The sequence below is a fragment of the Leptinotarsa decemlineata genome, unplaced genomic scaffold (assembly GCF_025532065.1).
Source record: "Leptinotarsa decemlineata unplaced genomic scaffold, Ldec_3_MD MMD2_tig00026328_RagTag_RagTag, whole genome shotgun sequence".
Classification (NCBI taxonomy): Eukaryota; Metazoa; Arthropoda; class Insecta; order Coleoptera; family Chrysomelidae; genus Leptinotarsa; species Leptinotarsa decemlineata.
The window spans coordinates 20,393,319-20,417,912 of NW_027412688.1; the positions used below are offsets into that span (position 1 = coordinate 20,393,319).

The 24,594-nt window shown below is 35.4% G+C and overlaps 1 protein-coding gene across 3 annotated transcripts in view; it reads right to left on the reverse strand.

Moving 5' to 3' along the window:
- Positions 1-1,628: 1,628 nt before the first annotated feature.
- Positions 1,629-24,594, reverse strand: part of LOC111512344 (sodium channel protein Nach) — a 67,141-nt gene continuing 44,175 nt past the window's right edge. For 2 of the 3 annotated variants that reach the window (XM_074182644.1, XM_074182645.1), the window contains exons 6-9: positions 20,665-20,944; positions 15,051-15,201; positions 14,893-14,999; positions 1,629-2,548 (exon numbers count right to left, since the gene is read on the reverse strand). In XM_074182644.1, coding sequence (XP_074038745.1) covers positions 2,373-2,548; positions 14,893-14,999; positions 15,051-15,201; positions 20,665-20,944 — 714 coding nt within the window. In that variant the 3' untranslated portion in view covers positions 1,629-2,372. Of the gene's footprint in view, positions 2,549-3,074; positions 3,306-14,892; positions 15,000-15,050; positions 15,202-20,664; positions 20,945-24,594 lie in introns of all 3 variants that reach the window. The other variant, XR_012467310.1, reaches the window with a different exon arrangement.

Sequence of the window (24,594 nt, forward strand, 5' to 3'; positions counted from 1 at the left end):
AATAATAGAAATAATCAACATTGCCAAATCGTAAAATTTGCGAAGCCTATAATTATCAATTTAATTATGGAAGTGTATATGAATCCGTTAACGTTTCAATTAATGAAAAATTCTCCACATGGAATAAAATGTACACGAAAAATCATGTTTGCAAATAAGTTCTATATCTAAAATCAGTACATAAAGTCGATAGGTCACAAAATATTTAGCTAAACTATGCTTTTTTGCATTATTGAATAATATACAGTTATGAAAATCAAAAAATGTAGCAAACTGGATTAAAGAATCATTTCAAATATTCAATTTATTCTACAATCCTCAACCTGTACAACTGCAATTTATTATAAAAAAAACGATTCCTAAATACATACCTCTTTCTAATATAGCTACTAAATTCAAGTGTTTGGGTAATCTGTTGAATCTTCCAAAACTTGAGAGGAAGGTTGAATGAGGTCGAGTATAGACAGAATTGATTGTACTCGAACTGATCCAACAAAAGCTTCTGAGGTAATAATACCATTAGTCATATGATAAAATTTAATTATTTTGTTTAATACTTTCAGTAACAGGATTAACTCCAGATAATACTTTCTGTGGAGAATACTTGAAGTTGAAATAAGAAACTCTGTCATCAAATTCAATATTTTCGTTCCCCTTTCATTTATAGTCACTTTTTGAATGATTTATATAAAGTCTTGGATACTTTCAACCATTTTTTTCTAATCATTTTATTTTTTTGGAACCTAAATTCATTATATGAAATAACTCACTTATAAACCAATGTGGTTTCTGTTTTTTTGTGCCTTTCAGCACAATTGAAATCAGCACAAGAATGCTCCATATTAATATTCAAATATATCTCGAAAATACTTTTAAAACATACACAATTTAAACTCGATGAAAAAACGAATCAATTTTATTGGTCAACAGACACGCGCCAATTTAAATTCTTGCTTTTCGAATTATTCTTTTTTCTGCAAATATAAAGAGATTTTGGGACCGATTAGGCTTGATACGTATAATATACCCCTAACTCGATCAGTCTATAAGCAAACCATATAATTCGTTGAGCGATTTTTGGCCAATTTTTCTCTACGAATTCAAACTGAACCAAAATGCAGCCCGAAAAATTAACCAGGCATTTGATAAGACGGTCGATTGGTCTTTTGAAATTTTGAAATATGGGATGGAGAAAATAACTTTTGTCTAATCTCTACTTAGTAGAAATCATTTATATACTATACTTTACCTACTATATTTAATATGAATTTCCACAAAATAAATAGGTCATCAATAAAACACGTGGAATTTTTACATGAGTCGCTATATCATTGTGTGAACATTGTGAAGCACAATTCGATTGTACAGTATTTTAGATTGTTTGAAAATTTTAGTTCGAGGAAATGGTATTGTTGAGTACATCATATGCTAGATTCAAATGTCGAATATATGTTTATGAAATATAACTATATTGAGAAAGTAGTCATAATAAAAAACCACTTTGGTCAAAGCGAACAATGACGATGCCAAAAAGTGCACGACTGAAAAACTAAACTGAATTAGCAATAAGTAAACCAATTCAAAAAAGTAAGTGAGGTATTTCGCTGTAAGAAAAAAAACGCATTGAATGTTCCGTAAAGAATGTATTCCAAAAAAATAATACCTATTCCACAATGCAGTGTCTCGTCCAAGGACATCGTGAATAACATCATTAAAAAGAAAACTTTTTCAGCACCTTTGCCGGTGATAGAGTATACACTGAGAAAAATACCCAAATATATCGATAATACAGTATGAATGCCAATCTGTGAAGCATTAATGTGACTTTAATGAATTGACAAATGGCTCGACAGTAAGTGAAATGTCAAATATATACAAACAACAAAAATTAGAAAGAAAATAACTCTATAATGAAAAACAAACCATGAAAAAGAAAAAAATTTGAAACCAAGTTACTTCACGAAAGTTTGATTGTTGGTATTCACAATCGTCTTCGGGTGATAACTGCCTATAATAAGATCTTAAAAAAATGTTTGACATATCTATACTGCTTTGTTTTTTAAATAAATCCTTTACTTTTTCATGCTATTTGTAATAAAACAAAATTCCTACCCAACTTCAAGAAATAATTTTATTGACAAACGAATTCATGGATTTTAATGAAAAAAATTTTTAAAATATGTTTTTTCGTTAACCAGCTGTTGCACCCTTACGAACGACAACCTTCAGAAGTAAAAACTTGAAGAAATACTCAGCAATTAGGAGTCTAACAAAGAATATTTTTATCCTTAACATTTGGGAACTACGTCGTACAATATACCTACGTCACATTACTATTTAAGATATCATTTATTGCTACATTCTGATATCAATTATTGAACCACAGAGGAAAGAGGCAGCTTTCTCTGAACACAGATTTTGTTACGGTTTTTTGTCATAATGTGATCTTGAATACTTCTTATGACTATTTTAAAAATCAAATAAATCGCTTCGATGATACTTATGAAGCTGATACCCAGGAAGAGATTGAATGTTCCTCCAAGAGACACTGAAAGAGAAAACGATGTTATAAAATTGAATAGACTACGATTTGAAAAGAGTTATTGGTTATGGATAATATTATCTTGTTCCTACTCATGTATCCCCTATTGATGAAAAAACAAAAGTAAAAGGCAACATTTATGAAATACATTTATTCAGTTGAAAACCGAATTGTGAAATAACATCTCAGATATTCAAAACTGAAAACTGAAAAAATAAGGAATCTATCTCTGACTGCCTGCGCAAGAAAGATAATATAGACGAAAGGTCAGTTTTTGAATTATACTGTTAGGTGCACCATTTGTATTGTTATTATTATTATATTTTCACTTAGGGTAACAATAGGTTGGCTTCATGTTCAACTGGGGCAAAGTTATTTATGAAAGCGAAAAAATCTCATTGTTTGCGTGTTTTCACTTTCTAAAGGAGTAAACATACCCCTCAAAACAGTTATATTAAACTTCCCCTTCCTTCTACAACTTTGTTTAAGAACTCATTCATTTACAAAAGATGCAAGATATATAATCACTTACCTGTCGAATTTAAGAACATAGAATGCCTTATTGATAGAAAAAGCTTATTATATTCTTGAAGAAAACTTTTGAAATTCCTTTTGATATATTCACTATTTTATTCTGGTAATTCTGTTATTAGATTTTCATACAGCTTCAAACTTATATACAACCTACCCCGGCTCCGCACCCGTGCGTTGCTAGTTGTATATACAGGGTGTCCCATATCAAACTCCGCGAGCAAATAGGTATCTAAAAAATGAAAAAGAATATACATATTTCGAAAAAAAAGATAATTTTGGTGTCAAAGTGTCCTCTCATTCATGTAGAGATCCAGCACTATGCGTCATCCATTGAGGCGTCGCGACACCGACGTCAATTTTTTTAAATGGCAACCCAGTATTTTCAATTGGTCTTTAAATTCTGCATTAAATTCTGAATTCAGCCATATAGCACACTTGCAGTTATCCTTGAATACTGATGAAAAAAGGCAATTTTATTGCGTATTATAAAGAGGGCCATTAATAAATCAAAATAAAGGTAATGATGTATTTATCGATCTGTCAGAAAACCTGTCAGATCAGATGAAAGTGTATTCAGTTTTGTGTTGGTTTTTCGTAAAATTGAAAAATGGTTTAATTTTCAAATGCAGTTGGATATGAAATGTATTTATGGCGAAGCAAGAAGGAATTCAAAAGAAGCAGTAAGAATATACGCTAATCGGTATCCTGACAGAAAATTACCGTCAGACAAAACATTCGCTGGCTTAGCCAAATCTTTGGCACGAAATGGATGTTTTAATGAATGGAAGCGAAAAAAAACCAAAAAACGGCTACTGATGAGAATCACAGTGTTGCAGTACTGGGTCAAATGTTATTGGAACCATATAGTTCCACCAGACAAGTAGCAATCAATTGAGACATTTCGAAATCGTAATACAACGTATTTTGTCAAAAACAAATTTCATTTATACAAAATACATTTGGCTCAAGTTCAAGGACTACATCCAGGTGAGAATCTTCATGTTTCATTTTTAATAACTGAAATATATTCCCATATTCAGGATAAGCTGATAGAAGATTGAATTTCATTGCATGGTTGTCCACCCGTATTCATGATGAATACGGGTGGACTGAAAAAAATATCATGGAGTGATGAAAGCCGTTTCCATAACAACGGTATAATAAACAAACATAATTGTCACTATTGGTCTGACGTAAACCCTCATTGGGTGCAAGAAACGAGATTTCAGTCTGTGTGGGGAGTTAATTTTTGGTGCGGAATCATTGATGGTTATTTGATAGGACCTAATTTTTTCGAAGGAATTCTCAATGGGGAGAGGTACTTGGTTTTTCTACAACATGTGTTGCCAAATCTCTTGGAGAATTTACCAATAAAAACTCGACTGAATATATGGTTTCAACAAGATGGGGCACCTCCACATAATAATAGAATAGTTACCCAATATTTGGATGACATTTTTAATGAGAAATGGATTTGAAATAAGGGTCCAATACCATGACCAGCTTGAAGTCCAGATATGACTCTACTAGATTTATTTTTGTGGGGATATATCTAAGACTTAGTTTATATACGACGTCCACAAAATGTAGAGGATTTGAAAAATAGTATCACAAATGTTTGTGCTTCCATAACGCGAGAGACGCTTTTAGCTGTCACGAATCGGGAATTACTAAAAAGATGCAATATGTGTATTCTACGTGAAGGGAGGCAGTTCGAACACTTACTAAAATGATTCTTGTTATCACTAATTGATTTCGTTATCATCATGTTAGTCGAGTTATGGCCAAAGTAACATATTTTTTGGTGATTTCAAACATTTATTTTAATTTGTACAGAAATACGCAACTAGATGAAATTGAACAGACAATGAAATCATAACTGATGAAGTCGTTTTATCAAACTCGTATTATTGCATTCAATTTGACTTATTCATGGCCATCTTCATAATACGCAATAAAATTGCATTTTTTCATCAATATTCAAGGAAAAATACAAGTGTGCTATATGGCTGAATTCCGAATTTAATGCAGAATTCAATAACCGATTGAAAATACTGGGTTACTATTTAAAAAAATTGGCGTCGGTGTCGCAACGCCCTAACGGATGACACCTCGTGCTGGATTTCTACGTAAATAAGAGGACACTTTGACACCAAAATTATCTGATTTTACGAAATATAGATATTCTTTTTCATTTTTTAGATATTTGCCCGCGGAGTTTTATATGGGACACCCTGTATAGATTGAAAACAAAGTGTAAATAACCAAGAAAAGTTTCTAGTAGAAATAACTGCTTGAATACAAGCGATATATTCAAAGTGGCAAGTCGACTTGCCAAGTTTTTTATCTCACAAGAATTTTTTTTCATAAAAAGAATCCTATGTTACTTCTAATACCTCCAACAACATGTGCACAAAATTTCATGATGATCGGTTGAGCAGTTTTCGCGTGAAACCGTAACAAACAAACTTATATTTGCATTTATAATATTAGTAAGGATAGGGATTATTTGTGGTCGCATTGTTTTCTACTTCATTTACATTGTACTTACTACTTTGCTTTGTGATCATGATTCATTCCATGTAAAATTATAATATTATTATTTTTATAATTATCATCATATTATCATTCAGAAGTATGTGTTTACTTTGAATGTGACCTATGATTCCAGATCTCATCAAAATTGATTATATTTTGAATGTGAAAGGTTTTGTGTACCAACAAGTGAGAATTATCTTTATATTCATATTTTATTTATTGTTATTATAAATCAAAAATGACACTGGACCGAAAATAGACTCTTGTGGAACACTACAAGTGATAGTTTTCAACGAACTGGCATTTTTTTCTAGACACACTAACTGTTTTCTGTTAGATAAATAATTTTCAAACCATCTATGAATGATCTTTTGAGTAAGTACCAATGCTATTCAAATTTTTCATTCAAGTATTTTGATTACCTGTATCAAATATTGATGAAAATGTTTTTGTTTAAGTTGCTTCAAACTAAAACACCTATAGTAAAACCAATAATGATTGAGACTAAAGCGCGTTGTCATATCTAAACTTTACGTTACCAGTTTATAGCAGAATCAAAATATAGTAAGCAGTAGAGTTGTAGGTTGTGGCAAATTATAGATAATACACAATACTAGTACGATTAAAAGATATTATTTATGACAAAAATCAGTAATGAGCTTGTAATGAGTAATACTTATACATTTCCTGATTACTGATCAGTTAAAATTCATTATTTTCTATATAGTGTTAGATATTTATTACAAGTAGTGGCAACGCTGTACGCAACGATATTTCTGTCTTTGTCACTTTACCGTAACTTCCATCTCATCGTTGCAGTCCTCACTAATGTACTTGCAGCCATGAGCGTATCATTGGTTTGTGAATTATACAGCGTGGATTGTACGTTTTACAGTTAAGTTAGTCAGCAATCGACGTGTAGTGATACCATTTGGTGAAAATAATAGTGCTAATGAGTGTTTAGGCGTTAGATAATTATATTTCTACGCCGTTCTCAAATTACTCAAAAAATGGGAGACATGGTCGGGCCTTCCACGTCGAAAAAGGTAAAACGGTCGGAGTCTCGGTCAGTAAGAGAAAAACAAATTGTACTGCGAGTATTTCACTGTCTTGAAAGAGATCATCAGCCACCAAAAGATGACTTTGTGCTTATGTGCTGCAATTCTACGTGTGTAACTCCGAATAACCAACCGGGCATTTCTACATCATTAAGTTCCACAATAACAGAAGATAAATTAGTTGATATGTGCTCTGATTATACCGGTGTACCAAAATCATCGATTTACAAAATACTAAGAGAAGCAGAAATTCATGAGGACGTACAAACGCCAAAAACTAGTAGCGGACGAAAAAAAATCACAGTTGATGAAGAAGCCAAAACCAGTATACGCAGAACTATTCACAGTTTGTTTTTCTGAAATGAGCTGCCCACACTACAAACAGTTCTGGAGGCACTTAGCGATCATGAATTGGTCCCAAAAATGGGTAAAGAAACTTTTAGGAGACTTGTACACGAAATGAAATTTACGTACGGAAAAGTTGACAGGAAAAGCATTCTCATTGAACGTCAAGAAATAATAGCATGGAGAAGAAACTATCTAAGAAAAATTGACGAATTTCGGAAGCTCAAAAAAAAATTGTACTTCATGGACGAGACATGGGTTAACCAAGGACATACGGTCAAAAAAGTATGGCAGGATGGTAATGTAACAAGTGCACGACAAGCCTCTATTGAAGGTTTGTCAGTTGGGTTAAAACAGCCATCTGGAAAAGGTAGTCGTCTGATAGTTACGCATATAGGAAGCGACAGTGGATTTTTACCGAATGGTGAATTAATATTTAAATCTAAGAAAACAGGCGACTATCATGAAGAGATGAATGCGGAGGTGTTTGAAAAATGAACCTGGATCTGTCATCGTCATGGACAATGCCCCATACCATAGTCGACATTTAGAACCATTACCGAAACAATCATGGAAAAAAGTAGCAATTCAAGAATGGTTAATTAATAAGAACATCCAATATAACAAAGATAGTTTAAAGGCAGAACTACTTCAGCTAACAAAATTACACACAGACAAATATAAAAAATTAGCAGTGGATGAAATGGCGTTAAGTCGTGGAATTACAGTTTTAAGGTTACCACCATACCACTGCGAATTAAACCCAATAGAATTAATCTGGGCGCAAGTAAAAGGATATGTGGCACGAGAAAACAGAACATTTAAATTAGTGCACGTGCAACATCACCTACAAGAAGCTATTCGAACTGTTTCTGCAGAAGACTGGAAGAAATGCATGCAGCATGTTTTAAAAGAGGAGCAGAAAATGTGGGACGTAGACAACCGTATTGAACACAATATTGAACCAATCATAATTCACTTTGATGATAGCGGTAGCAACAGTGACGAATCTGAGGTTGAAGATTAGAAGAAAATTTGTACATTTACATTTATATTATATTCTATTATAAAAAAATTTATAATTTGTATTTTCTAGTACCCCTGACGATGAGTTTAAGTTACTCGAAAGCTTGAGAATAGTTATAAAGAGTTCACTTATATCAATTGCTGCAACCCAATAGTGAAAAAAAGTTATATATATATATATATATATATATATATATATATATATATATATTGTGTTTTTTATTAATATTGTTAATTTATTTGGTACCTACTATAATTACCACGATTATTACTCCGTTTTCATAAGGCCCACCTAATGACTACAACGATTAGGTAAATTACGATATTGCAAAGTTTTAATGAAATAAATAAAAAATGTGTATGAATATTTTAAATAATTGTACTAAGAATTTTTCTTTCATTCTTAACCCTCTCAAAAATTGATAAGCACGCCCCCGATTTGCTGTCAACTGGGCTTACTTCTACTCTCAATCATTATTGGTTTTAGTATAGTTATTTATATAGTTTATTAAGCAGGCATTCTGACATACATATGGTCAATTTGAGAATTAACTCATTCAACATATCTAGGCACCGTACTTCCAAATTTCAAGAATGTTTTTCTTATGGGGCTTATCTGAATGGAATTTCACCCCTTTTAAATCATAACATTCATCAATTTAAGAAAGAAATAAAATCACAAATGCTTACTGCTCAGTGCTAATTAAAAAAAAATTCAATTCAATGTATGTTAGTGCAATGAAATTGTTAAATTGACCAAAATAATGTTAAGAATATTAAGCGTTATTAGCAACTATTTGATGTATTATTTTTTCTCTTCTCTATTATTGTTATGACAGTAAATAAGTGTGTTTATAATTATTTTCTTATTATAATTTTTGAGAGGGGTGGAAGATAGCCTTTGGCTAACCCTTTTCCTTTTATGTATAAATGTATTTTTATGCATAATAAACGATATTATTATTATTATTTCACTAGTTCGGACTTCCATTGTCTATTATATAAAATGATTTGAAATCCCTGAAACAAGTAAAAAAGAATAATTAAAAAAGAATAGTTGAAAATAACAATTATATTAAGCAACAATAAACCTGAAATGAAATGATAGTAAAATAACCTACGAGTAAAAATATAATAATTGAATAAATAAAAAATTAAAGGAATGCAAAAAGAAAATAATAAAAATAAAAAAGTGTAGAGATTCCAAGTCACGTTAGTTCACGACGTTTCGATTGTTGGTATCTACAATCGTCTTCGGGTGATGACTGGACTGATTCCTCCGAGAGATGACTATTTTATAGGTCGTTGAAATACTTTCACTTTCTCTACTTTCCATTTTCCGCTTCACTGATTCCGTGAGAGATGACCGATTTGGCGGGAGTTGGTCATTTCTCGTTTGATGATGGGTTTCCATATGTTTCGTATATCTACGCTGGCCTGGCTGAATACGTTGTTGGACAACATGTATGCGGCTTCCTTAAATTTTCTCCTGAACCAATGTTCCTCTCTGTGCAAGATCTCAGCTTGGGACCACTCGATGTTGTGTTGATGGGTCCAAACATGGTCTGCTATTCCTGATTTGCTGGTTTCTCCTCGCTGTGTGTGCTTCTTGTGCTCGGCAATGCGAATATTCAATGGCCTCTTAGTTTCACCAATATAGGATTTTCCGCACTCACAGGGTATCCGGTAAATGCAATTCTTGGAATCGCAGTCTGCGTTTGGGGCCTGGTTTTTGTGAGGCTGCTACGGATAGTGTTACCGGATCTAAAACAGGTTCTAATGTTGTACTTGGAACCAATTCTTCTTATCCTCTCCGATAATCCTCTGATGTAGGGAAGTGCAACCACTGGTTGTGACGGCTTCTCTTCCTTGCGAGGCTCCTGCTGTCTTTTGGCCAAAGTCTTTTCTACCATCGCTTTGGAGTATCCATTCCGCTGAAGATCACTTTTGATGATGTCTAGTTCCTTCTCGAGACCTTCCTTTGTATTACAAAGCCCAAAAGCACGGTCTAATAGAGTCTTGATGATTCCTCTTTTTGTTGATTGATGGTGGTTGGATTCGTGGTTCAGATAATGTCCCGTATGAGTGGGTTTTCGGTATACAGATGTTTCCCACTTAGTGTCGGTCCTCTTCACCAAAACGTCTAAGAATGGCAATTCATTGTGGATTTCCTTCTCCATTGTGAAAGTGATGGAAGGTCTCACGCTGTTGATGTGTTTCAGAAAGGCGTCTAGTTCAGTATTCCCATGGTTCCATATTATGAAGGTGTCGTCAACATATCTCAACCAGACTCGAGGTTTCTTGTGGGCTTCTTCAATGGCCAGAGTTTCAAACCACTCCATATATATGTTGGCTATGACTGGTGAAAGTGGCGATCCCATTGGCAGTCCCTCATCTTGTGTAAAGAATTCGTCCTTCAGTTGGAAATAACAGTTTCGTACACAGCATCCTAGTAATTCCATAATTACTTCTATAGGTAGATTCGTTCTCTCTTTCAGGTTCCCGTCTTCGGATAGCTTTCTCTGTATGATTTGGAGTGCTTCTTCGACCGGAACGTTGGTGTAAAGGCCAGGCCAGCGTAGATATACGAAACATATGGAAACCCATCATCAAACGAGAAATGACCAACTCCCGCCAAATCGGTCATCTCTCACGGAATCAGTGAAGCGGAAAATGGAAAGTAGAGAAAGTGAAAGTATTTCAACGACCTATAAAATAGTCATCTCTCGGAGGAATCAGTCCAGTCATCACCCGAAGACGATTGTAGATACCAACAATCGAAACGTCGTGAACTAACGTGACTTGGAATCTCTACACTTTTTTATTTTTATTATTTTCTTTTTGCATTCCTTTAATTTTTTATTTATTCAATTATTATATTTTTACTCGTAGGTTATTTTACTATCATTTCATTTCAGGTTTATTGTTGCTTAATATAATTGTTATTTTCAACTATTCTTTTTTAATTATTCTTTTTTACTTGTTTCAGGGATTTCAAATCATTTTATATAATAGACAATGGAAGTCCGAACTAGTGAAATTCATCACGAAACATTGTCAATCACCTTCAAACAAACATTATTATTATTATTATTATTATTATTATTATTATTATTATTATTATTATTATTATTTTGTTTTTCCCCGTAGTGTGCGCTGGTCAGGCCCTATCATTATCAACCAATGACCACTCCCCACATCATGGGGTGAGTGATCATTGGGTCCGAGAATCATGTGCCCTGAACAAACGCAGTGAGCCTAGAGTGACAGCCTTCTGCATCTGTGCGGCTAAGATTTCTGCCTTTGTGCGGCAAGCCGGTTTTATTTTAAGATTCGAGAGTAGAGAGGACATCATTCCACCAAGGACTCCAATAATCAGAACAACCATCTTGACAGAGTGATCTGGATAGAGTCTGCGAAGTTCGAAGAGAAAATCTCGATATTTTATCCGTTTTTCTTCCTCTTTTCTGGGGATAATCGTCGCGCCAGGAGCTGAAAACTCCACGACAAATATCGTTTTGTTCTGGTGATCGAGAAGGACTACATCAGGTTCATTAGCTTGTATGAGCTTGAGGGTGGGAAACGAATAGTTCCAATCAATTAGGCACTCTTAGGGCCGCGTTATGTCGATGGATATAAGCCAAGACCGCATATGCTGGACATGCTGATAGCAAGTGCATTAGGGTCTCTGGCGACTCGCGGCAGGCCTTGCACCTTGTGTCAGGAACCTCTATACCCATCACACGACTGCGGTAGACTGAGTGTTGACAACACCATTCTGACAAGCCATGATGAACCCCTCAGTTTCCGACTTCAGCCCACTCGACCTGAGAAAAGCAAACGTCAGGCGCTTTGATAAGCCAAGGTCTCCAATGTTATTAAAGAAGACCCCATGCAGTGGCATATCCTTGTGTCTCCGCAGAAGTTAGGTGATCTCTGCGGTTTTTATCTGAGCTTTTTGCTGAACGGGTTCTAACTCGGTGACAGAGTTGTGGTCACCTCGTTCAGAGTCGAAAACTATACCGAGTTCATCAGCTGCTCGGGCAGCTGCCCTAAGGAGAAATGCTCCAATTCCTGCTCTCTCATGGTCACAGATCATGCAGAGAAAGGGATCGGAACTCCTGACGACTTTACAGGCTGTATCCAGTACCATTCTGTCATGTAGACACTCCAAACTCAAAAGTCCACGGCTTCCCTGTTGTCGGGGGAAGTACAACCGTGGAACGGACGATTTGGGATGCAAACTCCTATAGAGATGCATTATTTTTCGGGTTTTTACGTCAAGTTGATATAGCTCCTCCCGAGTCCACTTCACTACTCCAAACGAGTAAAGTAAGATTGGAACGGTAAGCATATTTGTTGCAGCAACTTTGTTCTTTCCCGACAGCTCCGATGATCAGATCTGTCGAAGTTTGTGCTGATACTTGCCGCGGAGAGAGTTTTTCACTGCTGTTACCTCTTGTGAGTGGCATTGTTCCACCCCGAGGTAAGTATACGTCTCTTCGGCATCCAGATGGTGTAAGATGCTTCCATCTACGAGCTACACATCCTCTCCGTAGTCCCCGCATCGTCCTCTTCTGAGAGGGACCATTGCACATTTGTCTATCCTGAATTTCATACCGATAGCATGCGTGTACTCTTCCACCACACTCAAGGACTGATGGAGATCCTTCTCTCCAGAGTCATAAAGTTTAAGATCATCCATATAAAACAGATGGGTGACCTTGTGCCTCCGGTTTCCGGGGGTGCCACAGTTATACCCCGAGTATTTCTGAGCGCAACGAATAATGGCAATAGTGAGATGTAGAAGAGAAAGGGACTGAGAGAATCACCCTGAAATACACCCCTTTTGAAAGTGACCCACTCGGTTTGGACTCTTGCTTGACCAGATGTTATGGTGAAGCGAGTTCGCCAAAGTGGTATCAGTTTTTCAATGCATCTCACTATGTTATCGGGTACCGCATGGCATCTGAGCAAATGCAAGATGAGCTCATGCGAAATTGTATCAAATGCTTTACGGTAATCGATCCAGGCCATAGAGAGGTTACGCTTATATTGTATCGAGTCCTGCGTTACACATCTATCGATGAGCAGGTTCTCTTTACATCCAGCGACTCCTCTCTTCGACCCTCTCTGCACGTATATCCGTTTGAACACTCGGCCAACTGCGGAGAGTATTTGTGTGTATAAGATGCTTTTAAACAACTTATAACACGAATTCAAGCATGTTATCGGTCTGTAATTCTTAGGAGCTCTCTGTTGAAAGCTTCGAACTGACTAGGGCTGGAGTGTCTAAGTTGAGTGGCTGCGGGTGTTCATAGATATCCTTCCAGAAGCATTCCACCTGATCAGCGGTCGGCGGATTATCTACAACACGTGAAGGCTCTTGGAATAAGCGAGAAGGTTTGTCGCGGAACCTAAGGTTTTCCGAGATACTTCTCGCTCGCCTCAATAGTGACTTCTTAGCAGCCACTAACATTCGTATCCTATCAAGGCAGTGCTGTTTGGTGGTCATCAGCACGCCTTGGCTTAAAGTGTGAGAGATACGTCGTAGATTGGCGGCTATTCGCCGCACAGCGGGCGTGAAAGGCTTATTGGCCGCCCTGTAATCCATCAAACATTGGATACGAGACGCGTGTTGTCTCGCCGACGTGATCTTAGCCTTCATCTTGTGTACACGCCGTTCAATCTTCCGAACCGCAAGGCCGGGATTTCGTCCTTCCGATTCGGAAAGCGATTGAACGACGTTATAAACGGTGGTGTTGATTTACCAGATGTCAGCGTCTTCTGTTTAAAAAAAAAATCTGTTTAAAATCTGTTTTTCCGTTAACCAGCTGTCGCACCCCTACGAACGACAACCCTCAGAAGTAGAAACTTGTGCGAGCTAAGGATTAACGAGGTCTTACCTTTTAACGTGTGATTCCTAACACGGGTTGGACGGTAGCAAGTGAAGATCGATCGTTCAGACTAGGGCTTGAACCACCGACCAACACGGCAGTCAATTCGAGTGAGTGAACAAAGCACCCACGCCGAACCGCTTGGCTACCGACTGTTCATAGTGTTCTGTTAGAATACTATGAACCTCCGCATCCAAACAAGCCAGTTCTTGTGGCTTCAGGGGCCTAATCCTGTGGAGCGCCCTGCGTGTTCTGATTGACTCCATTGGTGGCATGATGCGAGTTTCCTCTCCAGCCGTGCCAACGGGTGGTAGAACTGTCACTTCTACCACTGGGGAGGAGCTATATAGCCCTGCCGCCGAAGATAGGATACGTAATCTCTAAGATTTTGGGCGGAAAAGGCGGCATGCTCCGGATGTGTTTCACACCACAGAGCATGCAATCTCGCTATGCATCCTCTTCGCGCGGGCTCACTACTCTCGTAGCAATGCCTAAGGCTATCTCTCAGCTCATGCGTCCACTCAAAGCGTCCGTTGTCGTTGCCAGGGTTGTCATTGGTAGGCAAATCATCGTTACGGGCCCCACCACCTTGCCTCTGACCCCTACGAGCGGGTCGATTGTGGGGCACTCTTCCTCGATTATTGGGAACCAAGGGTTGGGTCCACCGGGTGGTTAGCCCTGTGGACCCACGGCTGGCACCGGAGGCAGAATAGAGTTCTCATTCCCGGGCGCGCCTGGACTGCCGGTCCGGTTATTATTATTATAGTCTTGGTGTTTTACGTGACGACATAGCCGTAACGACAAATCCATGTATTGTCGGTTGAATAAACATATTGAAGAAAACGCTAATCGAATTTTTATAAGAGACCTCAAAATGCACACTTTTTTCAGTTTCACAGCCCTGAATATCTATTATTTTGGTGGATGACAAAATAACTGAAATTACTCGTACCAATCAAGTCGCCGAATCCAAATAGTATATCTCTGCGATATTTGGTAGTAGGATGAAGGAGACCCCATCGGAAGGCTATTCTCTCGTCAAAATAACCACCTTCGTTCCTAAAAAATGTTATTTTCAGACAATCATTACCTATACACTCATTTATATACCATTTAGTGTATTTCGGGTTGAGAGGTAGATAGGAAATCAAATGACAAGGCTGTGGACAAGTGCAACCTAATTGTGAAGGTTCCCGTGTCAGCTGAGTGGCGTATTTGGATAAGCAGATCAAACCAGAAATGTCACATACTTTTCCTTTAGCTGGAAAATAGAAACAAAAGAAAGATTGTTGAGTTCAGTTTTGTTTCACAAAGAATTTGCAAGTCCCTGTTAAATTTTTAGAAGTCATATTATATCTCTCAGAATTTGTATAGTGTTGAAGTAGATAAAGTGTCAGCAGTCAGTTGTGGGTGGTGTATCTGAACTTTCTGGAGAAGTGAAAAAGATAACCCGAGTTGGGGGTTGATTTTTCAAAAAGTCTAATGAAGCTACCATAAATTCAGATTCTACTTGCGTTAGGATATTTTCTAACCAATCGTCTTACAAAAAAAATTCAGAAAAACGACCCAAAAAAGACTTCAATTTTTCAATTGGTCAATATTGTTTATTATTGAAAAACACCCATAAGAAAGGTAAAGTCGGATTCTAAGTAACAAGTATCGGCAATCCAACACCAGATATATATTCGACGTTTCGGCTCACATTTTGGAACCATTTTCAAGAATTTGATGTGACTTGACGTCTCAGTTCAATCTAAAGAGTAGGCAGATTGAGACCTTAGAGAGAACTCGCAGCGAGACCTGGGGACTAGGCAGATTGAGGCCCCCGCGTCAAGTCACATCAAATTCTTGAAAACGGCTCCAAAATGGGAACTTTTCTCGATTTTATTTATATATATATATATATATATATATATATATATATATATATATATATATATATATATATATATATATATATATATATATATATATATATATATATATATATATATATATATATATATATATATATATATATATTATTCATATTTCATTAAAGATGATTACTTATAACATTATTTTATATTTTTCAGGCGTGCACATGTCCTATTGAACATTTTGATATTTGGTTCTATAATTTATACCATCTATTTTTAGTCAATTATATGAGTACCCATAAACAAATTTTGTTCATTTTGATCATCACAATAATAACTTCCAGCAGAGCTATTAGGTACGTAGCATCGATAATCGATGTGAATTTTTCCAAAAGTTAAGGTTGATAGTTTATTTGGAAAATTGAGAATTTCTAATTTCTTCATTATTTATGAAAGGAGTTTTATGTTTTCACTGTATACTGACTTTTGTATAGATGTAGGCATCATATATAAACATGAGTTGATATTTGATTGAAAAACTAAGAAAGAGAAGTCCTACACTCTTGTAAGAAGGCATGAGTTCAATTGAGAAGTGAAAACCATTAATCAAGATTCACCTTCCTAACTTGAAAGTTTTTGATCGTGAATCACGAACAATCAAGAAGGAGTAAGATATTATTATCAACGAGATGCTGTCTAATTTGAATCTCCATGATTTTTCAATTACTTTCGAGAACATCGGTAGAATACTTATTGATTTGAGGTAATTGAAATGTTCAGGATTATATTTTTTATGAGTGGAATGACTGGCAAATTTGCCAGAGTGAGAAAAGTAATTCTACGTTTGTTTAAAGGTGATTGACAATGTTTCATGATGAATTTCATCAGTTCGGACTTCCATTGTCTGATATTATATAAAAAGATTCGAAATCCCTGAAAGATCTAAAAAAGGAGAATTAAAAAATTGAAGAACAAGAATAAAAATGAATAGCTGAAAAAAACAATTATATTAAACAAAAAAACCTGAAATGAAATAATAGTGAAATAAAATACAAGTAAAAATGGAACAAATGGAACAAAAAATAAAATTAAAAAAGTAAAGAGATTCCAAACCAAGTTACTTCACGACGTTTCGATTCTTAGTATCCACAATCGTCTTCAGGCGATGATTGGACTGATTCCTACGGTCTATTTATAGGTCATTTGAGTACTTTTACTTGTCTCTGCTTTCCTTTTCCCGCTTTACTGCAAAAAATGGCCAACTCGCGTCAAACGGTCATCTCTCTTCGAACCAGTGAAGCGGAAAAAGGAAAGCAGAGACAAGTGAAATAACTAAATAGTCAGCTCACAAAGGAATCAGTCCAGTCATCACCCGAATACGATTGTGGATACTAACTATCGAAACGCCGTAAGTAACTTGGCTTGGAATCTCTTAACTTTTTTAATTTTATTTTTATTTTTTGTTCAATTTGTTCCATTTTTACTTGTATTCGATTTCACTATTATTCCATTTCAATATAATTGTTTTTTTCAGCTATTCATTTTTATTCTCGTTCTTAAATTTTTTAATTCTTCTTTTTTAGTTCTTTCAGGGATTTCAAGTCATGTTATATAATATCAGACAATGGAAGTCCGAACTAATGAAATTCAAAGTAATTCTAGTTGAACATTCATCAATGGTGTGAGTGATAAAAGCAAGGATTTTATATGGCATCTCATGTCAATCATTATAAGATATATATATATATATATATATATATATATATATATATATATAATATATATATATATATATATATATATATATATATATATATATATATATATATATATATATATATATATAAGATGAGTATCAATATTAATAGAACCATACCCTTTGCCTATGAAATTTGCTTTTCACAAGTGCAACTGGAAGTAAAAGTAGACTTCAAACCTATTCTCATATTTGAAAAATTTCAGTTTGATGAATCATCGTCTTTCATTATCTGATGCTGAAGAGGCGACGAAAAAAATATTTGAATCATTATCATTTTTAAAAGATTCCGAAATATTTTAATTTTTTTAAATTGAATTTCCTCTACATTTTATTGTTTTTACTGACTGAAATATTTGAATATGTGTTTGATGTAATTTTTTTGATCTGATAGTCGAGTTGTTCTGTAGTATAGCCAGCAATGTAGTCATCGAGAGTTTTTAAAGCATTCGGGGGCGTTGTTCCTAAATTTTTAATTTATTATTATATTGTCGGTACCTAATACTCGGTGAGTATTTTTTATTATTTTGGAAAGTACGTATAGTTACATTAGCATTGCATTAAGAATATACTTCATAAACAGATAGAATATTACTATTTTCTCATGAATAACATTAGTTTCATGTAAAAGATGCCAGAACAGGTCATTCAGATAATTTCTAAATTGTGTAGTAGTGTGAATTCATTTGTATTTTTTATGGCCAGAAATTTCAAAATCAAATTTATATTTACAATAAACCGATCCATAGTGATCCGAAGTATATATGTTTAATTTCGTTCAGTTAGGGCAAGCGCACACTACAAACTTTTTATCGGGCGATAGTTTAGTCTGGTTGCGTTGGGTGGGGGCACACTATTCAAACAAAACTGTTCGGTTCGGTGCGGGTGCGCAGACCACCAACTGAAAAGTCTGGAGAGTTGTTGATGTACATAATATATTGACGCGTTGTATTGAAAGTATTGAAGAATGTTATCGGGGAAAGCTATTATATTAACATCGGAATATTATTTTAATACTTCATTATATAATGCAGGTCGCTTTTCAACTTCCGTGATTAAATTTTCTACTGAACATTCGGCAATATTCGACATAATTGTGAAAAAATAATATGCAATGAAAACGCAAATATATTCAAAGATAAAGTAGGTACTAGATAATATTTTATATCAGATATCAATAATGAAATGTAAAGTGGGGAGTCTGCGCACTCTCATAAACACACAGTCTGATTAGAACTCGGCCGATAGTTGTCCAACTTTGTAGTTGAATCCGAATTGGGAAGCCTATCCAACTTGTTTCTGATTATTCAGTCGGCCGACTGGAATCGCTTAGATGTGCGGAATCACATTACGATTATACACTAATAAGCATCCAACCAAACTATCGGCCGATTAAAAGTCTGTAGTGTGCTCTTGCCCTTAAAGTGAGTATTGAAGTAACTGAGTGTTTTGGAACATCAAATCACCTTCCTCATGCAGGTCTGGGTTAGGAGGTTCAGCTTATGTTTACTACACCATAAATAATTATTGTGTAGGTACGTACTGATAAAACAAGCGAACCTTTTCATATAAAAATGAATTGTATAAAAGCTATACATTCACCACCTTTGCATTCAGAGATCACTACTTGTTTATTTGAAGGTGGTTGACAATGTGTCGTAATGTATTTCATCAGTTCGTAATTCTATTGTCTAATATAATATAAATTGATCTGAAATCCCTGAAAAAAAAACTAAATAGATTAACCGAAAAATAACAATTTTATTGAACAAAAAATTGAAATCACAAAGAAATAACAAACAAGTAACAACCAAAAAGTAAAAGAATTACAAAAATAAAAAGAAATAGAATTAAAAAAAAATCCTTAGCAGCCTCACGAAAACCAGACCACCAAACGCGGACTGCGATTCCAAGAATTGCATTTACCGGATACCCTGCAAGTGCGAAGAATCATACATCGGTGAAACTAAGAGACCATTAAAGTTCGCATTGCTGAGCACAAGAAACACACACAGCGAGGAGAAACCAGCAAATCCGGAATAGCAGAGCATGTTTGGACTCATCAACTTAACATCAAGTGGGCTAAAGCTGAAATCATCTACAAAGAGGAATATTGGTTTAGGAGAAAATTCAAAGAAGCCGCGTATATGTTGTTCAACAATGCATTTAGTCAAGTTAGCGTAGAGATACGTAACATATGGAAACCTCTAATCAAGCGAAAAACGACCAACTCTTGCCAAACGGTCATCTCCCGCTAAAACCAATAAAGCGGTGAGAGGGAAGAGGGGGTAGATGAAAGCACTCGAATGACCTATAAATAGTCAGATCTCGAAGGAATAAGTCCAGTTATCACCCGAAAACGATTGTGGATACTAACAATCGAAACGTCGAGACGTAACTTGGTTTGGAATCTTTTAATTTTAATTTTTCATTAATGATATTTTTCAATTTTTTTATTTTCAGCTTTTATTAATATTTCAATTTTTTCTGGTTGTTGCTTGTATTATTATTTACTTATTTCTTTGTGATTTCAGTTTATGTTCAATAAAATTGTTATTTTCGGTTACTCTTTTTAATTTTTTTTTCAGGTATTTCAAATCAATTTATATTATATTGGACAGTGGAAGTCCGAACTGATGAAATACTACTTGTTTAGTTAGGAGACATTCGAGCACCAATTGGTTGGTACATAAATTTATGAAAGCCGTACAAAAACTTTTGACAAATCACACCTACAATTGGATAATAGTTTTCACCCTTCCAAGATCCTCACTTACAACAGATATACGCTGTCTGTTCAAAAAATAAGGTGAATTTTCATTTCTCCCAAAAAACTTGTAACAATTTATATTTCATCCCCTTCAAAATAGCCCCCCTCAAATATAATACACTCGTGCAAGAGTTTTTTCTCAATCCTCGAAACAGTTCTGATATGCACTTTTTGGTATGTCCTTCAGCTTTTTTTTTTCGATAGCAGAAAATCGTCGAACACGCACGAAATTTGAACATTCTACTTATTTTTTGAACAGCCCACGTATATTTTTTAAGTTATTATATGATCCCCTTGAAATTTGGGGAGAGCTAGCGGTCTATTACAAAAATGAATTACCTAGAAAATGATAAAAGAACGGTTTACATCCACACAGTTTGAGAGCCAGTTTGTAACGACAAACCGTATAGCATATGCTGAGGCTGTATCCGGTAACATCGTTGGTGATAGGCTCATCGTCGAACCTACACATTCTCTGGGAAGGACTGAGGTATTTGATATCTGGTGAAGAATCCGCCTCAATCATTCTGTAGTTGATTTCAATTTCGTCTCCTTTTTCCACTTCATGAGAAACTTTGGAAGTAGTGTGGGGAAATTCTATGTAGGAATGAATATAGTACTGTAAGGAATAAACATGAAAATTATTCATTCAGAGAGTGGTTTTTTAATAGAAATAGTCACATATTCATCAAATGATAATTTTTACTACTTCGGATTCAACCTGTTTTCTGCGAGCTGAGTTGAATGAATGTTGTACGTTATGTTATTATTAATATTGATATCAAAATAGTGGCATGATGTTTATTGTGATCTGAGAAATTTAGTTGATTTGAAACAACAGACATTTTTTTAAATTCCATGGTAACAGAATTGAAAAATAAAGTAGTGAAGTGAAGTAGTAAAGGATGCATTTTTATGTAGTAGAAATTCACCAGTACTGCGGGAGATACGTAAATAATTGAACGGAAATCAAAAGATGAAGAGTTTGCTGGAGTTCGCTGAATATTCTTACCCAAACAAATTTATCATTTTATCATTTTAGTATAAAAACCTACATTATCTATATTATTATTTCTGTACCCGTTTCTGATGCCTTCAAAAGAACAAGGAATATTTATTTGTGTGTCTATTAACTTCGAGCAAATTGATATTTTATAATTCTGATAATGGTAATATTGATAGTAATAGTAATAGTTCAGTGTTCTACACTGAACGACACTCTCTCCTCGGGTCGAGAGGACTAAAGTCGAAAACTGAAGGGCTCATTATGGTCTGCTACGATGATGTTTTTCACACTTTAGTCTACCGTAGTTGCCTGATGGGTATAGATGTTCCTAACACTGGGTGCAGGATCTGCTGCTCGGCTTACTGGGATACCCCAATACACTTCTGGTCAGTAGTCCAGCATATGTAGTTTCAGTTTATATCCATCGACATAACGCGGCCCTAAGAGTGTCGAGTGAGAATAAACCTCAACTACGGCACTTTTACAGTATTGACAAAACATTGATGTTGCCTTAAGTTCCACATATATTGAATCTGTTGTAGGAAATGCGTAAGTGCGTAATTAATTCATAGGAAATATTTTTTCCCTACCCTTGGACTCATACACGCTTATAAGCCTGATGCATTTCTTCCCGACCATCTGGACGATATTAGTGATGGAATTTTCAGCCCCGGGTGAGAAGAATATCATCCGAAAAAAAGGACAATAAGATAAAAAATTATATATTCTCTTCAAACTCCGCAGAGTCTATCCAGTGACATTTTGATTATTGTTGTCATTTTGTGGTACTTGTTGTAAAAAAATCCATTATCATAGATAATCCATTGGCTATCCCAACAATAATAATAAAAAAAGGTATTCGAGTCAACATAACGTGGTATTAGGTTTTTAAAAAGGCCAGAAATCGACTAGACTATAATACCAATCGACGTCATACCCAGCAGCACAACTATCAACAACGTGAACTGATCAGAACAATTTAGCACAAATGTGGACCAGTCAATATGAACATTCTCATGGATATCTCACCTCAACTTCCCCTTAGCAGTATAAATACGAATGAACACAGAGCTCCTCAGTCAGTAGTTGCTGAGACTTCAAGATTCTACTTTCGTTCTCGCAGTCAACGTATAAACTACTAAAGATGGTTGTTGCAGTAGCAAACAAAAAGTTTGGTACTACGAATTCCTTTCGACTATATTTTAGGAACTATTGAAGCTATATATACATAGTTTTGGTCTCTTGTTATAGAAAATAGCCTTGAATTTTGTTTTGTCTACCGTTCAGCTGAAATGCCTTGTATAAAATAAACACAACTCCAAATCTTATTTCGAGTTCCAGATTACCAAGAGTTTGTAATAGTTGGGTCTCCAAGCAAGAGGGTCGATGACTTCTGGATAAAATTCAGCGAACTCGGGGAAAGTTTGAAGGTGGAGCTCCATATAGGTGAGAAATGTTTCATTTCTGCTGAATATGTTTGTTTCAAGTTCCTGATAAGTTGGTGATTGTGAAAAGACATGTTGATATCCAAATACTCAAATAAATGTAGCCAGATGTATTGAGCTTCTGGAACTTGTATATTTCAGTGCAAGCTGAAATTTTCTTTAGGTCTTCATATAACTTCTTGTCGTCTATTAATATAACACATGGCCTGAAAAGTTCCGGGCCTAAGAAATAACATTTGTTTTTTGTTCGTTCAAAATTGGCTGTATTCATCAACGAAATCTCCATTGAAAGCCACACAATCATTCCAGGGCCGCTCTAACATTTCAATACCACTTTTGTTAGGATGATTTATTCTTTGCCTCAAAATATGCATCAGTTTCAGCAAAAACCCCTTCATTCGAGCAAAATTCCTTACCAGTGAGCATTTTTTGAGGTCTGCGAAAATCCAGTAGTCGCTGAGAGCCAAATCTGGCGAATACAGTGGATGTGGGGGAAATTCAAAGTTAAATTCATGTAGTTTTGTCATTATTTTGATTGACTTGTGACACAGTGCGTTGTCTCGATGAAACAATTGTTTATGCCATATGCGGTCATTTCTTTGCAGTTTAGGTCTTCAAACGCTCCAATAACGCTATATAATATATACTGTTGATATTATTTTCCTTCTTAAGATAATCGATGAATATTACACCACACACATCCCAAAATACTGAGGCCATAACCTTTCCAGCCGATTGTTGTGCTTTCGGGCGCTTTGGACGAGGTTTACCATTTGCTCTCCACTCAGATGACGATCGTTTTGATTCCGGAGTGAAGTAATGGATCCATATTTCATCCATTGTCACATATCGATGCAAAAAATCCGGTTTGTTATGTTTAAACACGGCCAAACACTGCTCAGAATCATCAAGAGGTTTTTGGTCAACAGTGAGCTCGCGCGGTACTCACTTTAAGCAGAGCTTTCTCATAGTCAAATGCTCATGCAATATAAAGCCAACATGTTCTTTTGATAACTACACAATGTCAGTTAACTCACGCGACTTCAACTCTTAGATCATTCAAAACGATTTTGCGGATTTTTTCATTTTTTCTGGTGTTACTGCCCCATTTGGACGTCCACTGCGTTTTGCATCATCGGTGTTTCTACGACCAAGTTTGAAGTCAGCAAACCAACGTTCAATTATTGTTTTTAATGGAGCGGACTCCTTATAACACTTTTCAAGCCATTGCTTCACTTGTACGGGTTTTTGCCCATAAAGAAGCAGTGTGAAATTAAAACACGAAATTGTTTTTCATCCATTGTTGTGAAAATAACAAAACCATTTTCTTTATTTTTGACTGAAAAAGCGGTGAATGCAATAAAACGAGGTCATCTATGTTAGGTCCGAGAAATTTCAGTCCATGTAGTATACATTGGCAGCTTGTAATGTATGTTTGGTTATCTGCAGACAAAGACGTGAGAAGTATACTGTTGCCAGTAAAACAAATACTATTACATTTCATTAACTATGGAATTTATTTTTGCACACAATTTATAGTAACAAAATTGCGAAAAATCATTAATTGAAAATTATTTTCCTGTGACTGAATTTCAGGAAATATTAAAGCTGTAGACATAGTTCTAGTCTTCTATTACAGAAAATTGAGTATATTTTGAAAATAATGCCAGAGTGGTTAAGAAAAAAAAAATAGTTCTAGCTAATCCTTTGGAGTGAAAATCTTCAAGAACTGAAGGAAAGTCTCTATTCTATTTGTAAATAAATTCACATTTGGCGACTGATTTGAAAAAAATACCTGATCATTTTAGGCCAAAGCCT